The following is an 8,438-nucleotide window of genomic DNA, read 5'->3' on the forward strand; positions in this document are numbered from 1 at the left end:
TTTTATTTACAAAACTAAATTTTTTTTTAAAATATAGTATTGAGATACCCAAAACTTGGGTTCCAAATTGCAATTTTATTTTTTTCATTTTTTAATTTTTTTTTTTTTCATTTCTGATTCGAGTCTCGGGGGCCCCTAAAACTTGGGGGCCCGGGGCATATGCCCTTAATTCCCCCCGTCAAATCCGGCCCTGTACTAAAATTATATTCAATTATTAAGTAGAAACGGCGGCATAGACGAGCGGTGCTGTGGAAGAAATTGTTTTGATTACGCGACTGGTCATGCTCTTGTTGTATGACTGTATAAGTATTAAATTATATTTTTATTTTATTTTAAGTATTAATATTATATGGATGACGCAAAGAAGATAATTTTTGTCTCAAACGTGGTGGTCGGTGATACTTATTTGTTATTAATTATTATACATCAAGACTTTATGGGGGTCCCCTAAAAATATTCCAACAATTGGGCCTGGGGCAAAATGGTCCCGTTGGCCCCCCCCCTCTCCCCTCTGAACGGCCCTGCAGCTTATAAGCAGTTGGGTTGAGTTATTTTTTTAAAAGATTTACCGGCTTGCGTCTATTTAAATTTGACACGCCCTTATACCTAGGTAAATACCTAATCGGCGGGGAACCGAATTATATGTATGAGTACCAGAGTTGATTAAAAAAATCAAAAAAACTGTTTTAATCGTTTAAAACATGTTTTTTTTGTTTAAAACATTTTTTTTTTAAATGATTTTTTCAACTGTTTTAAACATGTTTAAAACATGATTTAATCGAGTTTAAAACAAAATATGTAATTTATTTTTTAAAAAAAATTATTTATTTAATATCTTAATTTTTTTAGCTTTAGACCACGAACTAAGATATACCTAAGGGCTTAGGTATATCTTAGTTTGTGCTTTAGATTTAAAAATCGTTTTTGATAATAAATAATAATTGATAACAAAAGACTGATCTGTTATCTACATCGTGATAAAGAATAATATAATTTTAATACTTTGGCGGGTTTGCGCCACAATATTTCGGAATATGAAATATGATACAAGTAATAAAATTATATGATATCAATGAAATATATTTTTGATGTTATGTTATAGTTAACTAACTGTTATGTTATTTTAATAATTTTACTTATAATTATTAATTTCTATATAATTTATGTTTTACATAATACATTATGACTTGTTAAGTGTTAAGCTATTATGAGTTTATGACTGAACATTAAACGATACATTTTAATATTTTATAATTCTGTTGTATACGTTTGTGTTTTAATTTTTAAATGAAATAGGTATGAAAAATTAAAATTAAACAAATATATTACCTACAGAACTACAGAAGTAATAGAACCATAAAAGTATACTGTTGGTAATTTGAATAAGTGAAATTATAATTATAAATTATAAATGTTATAAATTTCAAATTTGTTTATGAAACAAAAAAAAATAATATATAGGAGTTGCCAGTATGAAGTTATATGCACATAAATATTATGTTTTTCTGTTTTAAACAACTGTTTTTTTTATGTTGTTTAAATCATTTGTTTTAAACGTTTTAAACAAAACCATGTTTGATTAATTTATATGTTTAAAACATGTTTTAAACAAGTGTTTAAAATGTTGAGTACACCCACTACCTATAATATATTTTATTAGAATATGCTAATTTGTAATTGCAATAAAAATGCGGTTATGTATACGATTTATATCATAATATTCTTGTTAAAATAACATCAATTTTATTTTACATATTTTTTACGTTGTTTGCATGGTTGTAGAATTCGTCAGGTAAACGTTTGAGTTTTGTCTTAAACTTTTATTTTCAATTTTTCAATACCTATTATTACGTTAAAATACATTTTGGAACAAAAATTATTTTTAAATCATAAGTAACAACTTCCCCGTGCATAAGTAGACTTTATCTATGATCTGCAGTCCATACGATTAGGTAATATCGATCGATAAAATTACCATCGGTCGTTGTTATATTATTATATTGCTGGGACTTCCAAGATATTATATAATATTATAAAATTGTTATAAAAACTATATTTCCCAACTGAACTCTATAAATTTATATTTTTCTGATAGATAACATCACGCTGAATCGTTATAAATACAGAACTTACCTTAACTTCATATATTTTTCCAGAATTCAGATTTTGAACGTAAATATTTGACATATTTTCATCATTTTAGCAGGTTATTTTGGTTTTTAACATAAGCCTATTATAATTTTATTTCTTACCTAAACCTTATTAAGTTGTATTTTTCTGTTGAACAGTTATATGTAACTTTTGTCACAGTACTATGATTATTTTAAATGATTTTTAACATAAATATATTTTGACGACATATAATATAGCCCCTCCAATATTAAAATTAGCCCCTCCAAAAATTTATATTTAAATTGAAGTATTAAATCCTTCATTAATTATCTAATATACATAATACCGTAATCGTCGTTTGAAAAAAATTTTTTCTAATGTTTAAATCTGGAAACATGAAACAAACCCATACAACAACATGATGTTAGACCTTATTTACCCGCCGTATTACGAAAACAATAAAATTATTGTCTATATAGTGTCTTTGGCGTAGTACGCTGCTCGGGATCGGCTTGTTTATCATTCTTATTTCACGTATGTTGTATACATACCGTATGCCCCGCCCTTCTGGAGACCCGTATTCAATATTATAGTCAATAAATTGATAGTACCTATAGTCTATTTTTGGAATATGTTCTGGTTTACCAATAACTCCAGTCATTAAATCCTAATTTCTAAGATTAAATCATAAGCACTCATAACGCTATTGCTTATCAGTTATCGGTTTATTAGTTAAAATGTTCAACAGTCAAAAATAATTATCATTCACAATAATTTTATTTAGTTTTTGTAATAAACGTGGTGTACTGCTCGTCTGCTCAGTGCTTCTACTACTAAAAATTAAAATGGATAAAAATAATAAAGTGTTTGGTATTTTCAATTTTAAAAGTAATAAAAATGAATCCTTGTGTGAAAATAATGAACCTCAGGAAGGACTTGAAAATACTTCTGTTGCTGAAGTTGATCCTGATGATACACCTGTTATACCGGATGTACAAAATAAATATATATTATATTTATTTACCTAAATGTAGTTATTTTTCCGTACAAATATTTTTAGCTTTATTAATAGATGCATTATAATTTATAATATATTAAATGTGGGAAAGTGGGTGAAAAAAAATGAAATTGCCATATTGGTACTTGAATGGGGGGGTGTGGAGGGCAAAGCCCCCCACGGGTCTGTTTCATTTAAATATGTTAAGCCCCTCCAAGATAAAAACTGAAATTGCGCCTATGTTTGACGATCAAAAATATCGGAATTTTCACCCCATTTTTCGGTCTTAGGGTTAAAGGAAAATAGGATTACATAGATTACTACTACTACTACTACTATACTACTACTATTTCTACAAACACTAAGAAGAATAAGACTAGGTTTATTTATATTTTTTTATTAAATTTACAGTTAGGAGTACAACTGTGATTTACAAATGCTAAAGGGCCAAGCAATAAACATTGTTGTTTGTGTAATTGAGAGTAGATCATAGAAAAGTCATTGACACCTGTAATGAATTAAAGAAAATCAATATTTTAATAATCAAAACAAAAAAATAGTTAAATTATTTACCTTTTACAACGTATTTTTCTGCAAACGGAAATAATTGTGCTGACAATTCTTTTAACTTTGTGTTTTTTTTAATATGTCTCTTGGCAACCACCATGATATGAGCGAAAGGGTCATCACTTTGACATAAGTATTCACAAAGTTTATATTCAATTCTTGATTCTCCCTGATCCACGGACATTGAATACATATTTCTTTGAACTTGATCCATTTTTTTGTACCTGCCGGTGCCATCATTTGGAGTCGTCAAATTTGTTTTGTGTACAATATGATTGAATATAAGGTGAACAATTTCGGCCGTCAATTTATCGCCTATATGTCCTAACATGTGGGCTAAATCATCTACCTCTTCACCATCTAGAAATTAAAAAAATAATTAATAAACCATGTAAATAAATGAAGTCCGAAGAAAAAATTATATCCGAACAAAGTGGCCTTTTTTCATGTATAAAAAAATAATTTTAGTTAATCGCGTATTTTTGAAAGACGTAAATATGTCCATTGAATATCGTTTCTGTAATTTACATTAATAGCAAAATATTATTACTGCAATATAAAATATTAAAATAAAATAAAACCCAAAAATGTGGTCGGTATTAGGTCGAAAAAACAATGATGGAAATTTCATTAACATTTTTTGGATGAGGATTTTTTTGAAATATTATATGTTCCTTATATTTGTTTTATACGATGGAAGTAGTACTCTAAAAAAAAAAAATAATGTCTGAGGCTCTCTAATAACGGAGGCCATAGGCAGTTGCCTATCCTGCCTTATGGTAAATATGGCCCTGCTCGTATCGAAATCTAAGTCCGATACGTATCACTTGTATATCGCACATGTAACCAAGGCCGACCTGACGGGGCCCAGGGCAGAGTAAATTTGCGGGGCCTAAAATGTCATTAATATAATAATATTGATAAATTACTAAGTCTATTAATATAGTAGGCACTAGGCACCTAATACAATATGAAAAAAGGTGGACAAGTAGGTACCGCTCTGCTGTACAGTGGGTGTCAAGCATGTCGTTGTAATGGATGTGTTATATTTAAATTACATTGATAAATTATTGTAAACGAAAAAATATTCCGAGTGGAGACGTCGTATCAGCTTAGCACACTTGTATACATATATGATTATAATCAAATTTGGTAGTTAAAAAAAAATTAACAACTTTCCGGTAAACTTTTTTAGTTTGATAGTGGTACAAAAACTTGTTGGAGACCTTCTATTAAAATGTCTTATGTTAGCTATGAAAAGAAGAACTTTTATGAATTTTGTCATAATTTGAACTTTATGAGCATAATAGCACAAATAATTGAGCCTATGTATTTCTAAACTTCCATTAATGAAAATTATAAGCAACCTATCATTACATTTTCAAGATTTTTTACTAAATGAAAAGGATTTTATCGAGGATAATTTCAAAAAAATTCAGAAAAATGGAAAAATGTCTCAAGGGCTCAAGGCTATAACTAGCTAAAAAATAGTCAAAATATTGAGGAAATGTTTTATGGAAAATTCTAATAGGTATAAATATTTGTTGGAAATTTCAAGGTTCTACAATTATTAATTTTTGAGATACACCAAAATAATTCGATTTTTTCAAAAATTGGGTTTGTATAAAAGTCAGCTATTTTTTTGTTTTTCTCAACGCTTTCTAAAACTACTTGAAATTTTTAATTTTGACTTCCCAAAAATACCAGCTAGTTTCACTTTTCTATCAGTAAAAATGTTGATCTCGAAAATCGGAGGTTATTTATACTACCTACCCAAAATGCGCTTTACAAAACAGAAAAAAACACACTTCGTTGTAAATTCAATCATTTTTTTCGCTCCGCTTAGAATCTAATTTATTATAAATTAACCTTCCTGCGTCTTAAATTAGCAAATGTGTCAATAAAAATTGAAATATAAATATAAATTTTGGTTAGTCAGCATTTTTTTTCTATAAATATTATAGCTAAGTTGATCTTTTTTTTGTGACAGAACGATTTGAAGATTTTTATCATTTTCAACTTTGAAAATTGTATTTTTATCATATTAACTCGTTTAAAATGCAATAAATTTATTTGACGTCAATCAATATAAGTACGTATAGCCGTATAGGTAGTAAAAATTACAGCAATTGAATGTATAAAAATATATAAATGATTTTTTTTTTCTCATTGCCTTGACTTTTTTATTGTATTTACAAAAGCGGGGCCTGTCCAACTGGTAAAGACGCGACGCCCAGGGCGTGCGTCCCGCTCGCCCTGCCCTAAGGACGGCCCTGCATGTAACTTCTTGAACGCTCTTGAACTCAAATTTCTTCCTCGAAAATCTTGATAGATTGCCTATTAACTCATTTACAATAGGTATAATATTTATCAAATTGAGATTAAACTTGTACTTTTAGTTTTTATTACCAAAGGGTATACCTATCCGTTTATAAATTAATAAATAAATAAATAAATAAATAAATATGTATATAGCAATATCATATAATATAATATTATGTACCTACCTACTAACAAAGACAATATTAATAAAAATGAACTATAAAACATATAATTAAAGAATACTTTAAAGATACACTGTAATACTGTATACCTCACTACTAGTTGATGAACTATAATATAATATTAGGTATGATATTGGTCCGAGAGTTAAAATTTTGATGGAAGGTCAAAAAATTAAAAAAATTAAAAATTGCATATGCCCGAAGCTTAAGGCTTTATCGTGCAAGCCACAGTGTACTTGCTGCAGGGCGGGCGGCAGCTCCGTGCCCCCGCGCCAAAAAGGTCGTGGTAATAGCAGATCGCGGTTGTCGTAGTCGCGGCGGTTGCTTCCACGTTGTTCGGCGTGACCAAGGTGGTCGGGCGTGAGCTGACGCGCTGAAGGCGGTCTGCCTGCTCTGTCAGGCGTGTGACCTGTAAGCTTTGCCACCTGGGTCTGGAGCTCGTCGAGCGTGGTCGTCGTTGGCGTTGAGCCAAGACGTTGCCACCATCGGAGTTGCTGCGGGGCGGTGGTGTCTCGCGTAGCTCATCGCTGCTGCTACTCATGTCGTTGATCGGTGGCGCGAATAAAATGCGTCGAAAAAAAAGGAACCGCGTGGTCGTGTCGGGCTGACTCGGAACGGGACGTGTTTCCAAGTCGGCGGCGTCGATGTGCGTGTTTCGAACTCGTTTTCGCTTCGGCGGTGCCGTTGAGTGTCGTACGCGTTGTCGCTGTGTTTATTTTTGCGCGCCATAAAACCTGCATACCTGTTTCGATTTGAGGTCACCAATGTGGTGCAAGTGCGGTTACCGTGGCGTGAAGATGGTGTCGCCGTTGCAGTGTGAGCAACCGCACTTACGCTTTGTATCAGACTCCGTTGCAGAAGGTATAGGTACACAGGTTTTAGGTGGGTAGAGAAATAAGTAAACACCTATTTATTGAGACGCGTTGCGTCGAGATCGTTTTATTGTAAGAGCTATATAATATGCACGTTGATCGTACGCAGTACGAGGATAAGTAGGTACATATAAGAGCGGTCGCGTGGTCGTTCGTGTCGACGGAATCGGTTGTGCTCGTTGCACGCGCGATCGAGGGAGCGTTCGGTACGTCGGTGAGACAAGTCGCCGTCGGACCATGGGTCCGGGGGCGAGACGAGCCGAGGTCGTTGCGATGACCATTCGTGGTCGTATCGCTATTCGGCTTTTCAATGCGTCGGAAGACATGACGTCGGGTGAGAGCGAATTACTGTGTACGTGTGGCTCCAGTGTCGGACTGGCTCGAAAAGGCCCCGTCCGCGATTTGGAAAAAAGGGCCCCCAACAGGCAAATAGAAAATGTTTTATTTAGCCCAGAAAAAAATACGTACCTACCTAACTAAAATTCAATCATTCGATATATTAACTGGTTTTACTTTATTTTTAATATAGAATTTATATAGAGTATATTCTCAAATACTAAGACATTTTCTACAGACCCAAAGTAAATTTACTACAAGAGACCCATCGGACTGTTTTTATTACCAGACAAGAAATATCCCACCTATCCAGGTATCCAACTCCCAAATTACGCCACTGGGGCGTAGCCATTACGCACTGGCTACACCACCTGTGACATACTGACATCAAACATTATAAAGAAAAACACCGATTCAAATTGCGTCAAATTGTGCACGAGTACAATACTTAATATCAAAATATATAATAATTCAGTTACAATCAGTGATAATGCGAATACCAAGTCATACTCATACCGTCTTACAAATGTATGCAACATAGCAAAAAACTGTTTTGCGCGCAAAGGAACCGAGAATGCCACAGTCATAACTAAGAAACGAAATTTTCACCACATAAAAATAAAAAACATAAAAAAAGTAACAAAAAAAAAGAACTGGCTGTGCAATATCGTTTTTATTTTTTCGTTATCGGAACTTCAAAAAAAGTTATTTAAGTTTGAAAAACACAAATAATAATGGATTTAAAACAATAGGAACTTTTTTCGTATAAATGATATAAAAAAAATAAAAACGATATTGCACAGCCAAAGTTCTCTTTTATAAGCGGTGAAAATTTTGTTTCTTCGTTATGACTAGAGCTCGGAAGTTGTAGAAGCTAAAAAATGTAAAATATGCACGAAAAAATTGCAAAATATGCATTAAAAATGTTAAATATGCGAAAAAATATGCGTATAAAATCAATGAAAATATATGCACTTTTTGTTGTATACCCACTTCAAATTTCTATTTCTATCTAATTAAATAGATCTGCTATAAATTGAGATCATACAG

At 31.9% G+C, this 8,438-nt stretch overlaps 1 protein-coding gene across 1 annotated transcript; it reads right to left on the bottom strand.

Annotated features, from left to right (window-relative positions):
- Nucleotides 1-3,490: 3,490 nt before the first annotated feature.
- LOC107883199 (histone-lysine N-methyltransferase set9-like) lies at nt 3,491-4,561 on the bottom strand. Its single transcript, XM_016802804.2, has 2 exons — nt 3,683-4,561; nt 3,491-3,617 (listed from the first exon to the last, which is right to left on the bottom strand). The coding sequence occupies exons 1-2, from the start codon at nt 4,005-4,007 to the stop codon at nt 3,496-3,498; spliced, it is 447 nt and encodes a 148-aa protein (XP_016658293.1). The 5' UTR covers nt 4,008-4,561; the 3' UTR covers nt 3,491-3,495.
- Nucleotides 4,562-8,438: the final 3,877 nt, after the last annotated feature.

Source organism: Acyrthosiphon pisum, unplaced genomic scaffold, assembly GCF_005508785.2.
Source record: "Acyrthosiphon pisum isolate AL4f unplaced genomic scaffold, pea_aphid_22Mar2018_4r6ur Scaffold_20950;HRSCAF=22615, whole genome shotgun sequence".
NCBI lineage: Eukaryota > Metazoa > Arthropoda > Insecta > Hemiptera > Aphididae > Acyrthosiphon > Acyrthosiphon pisum.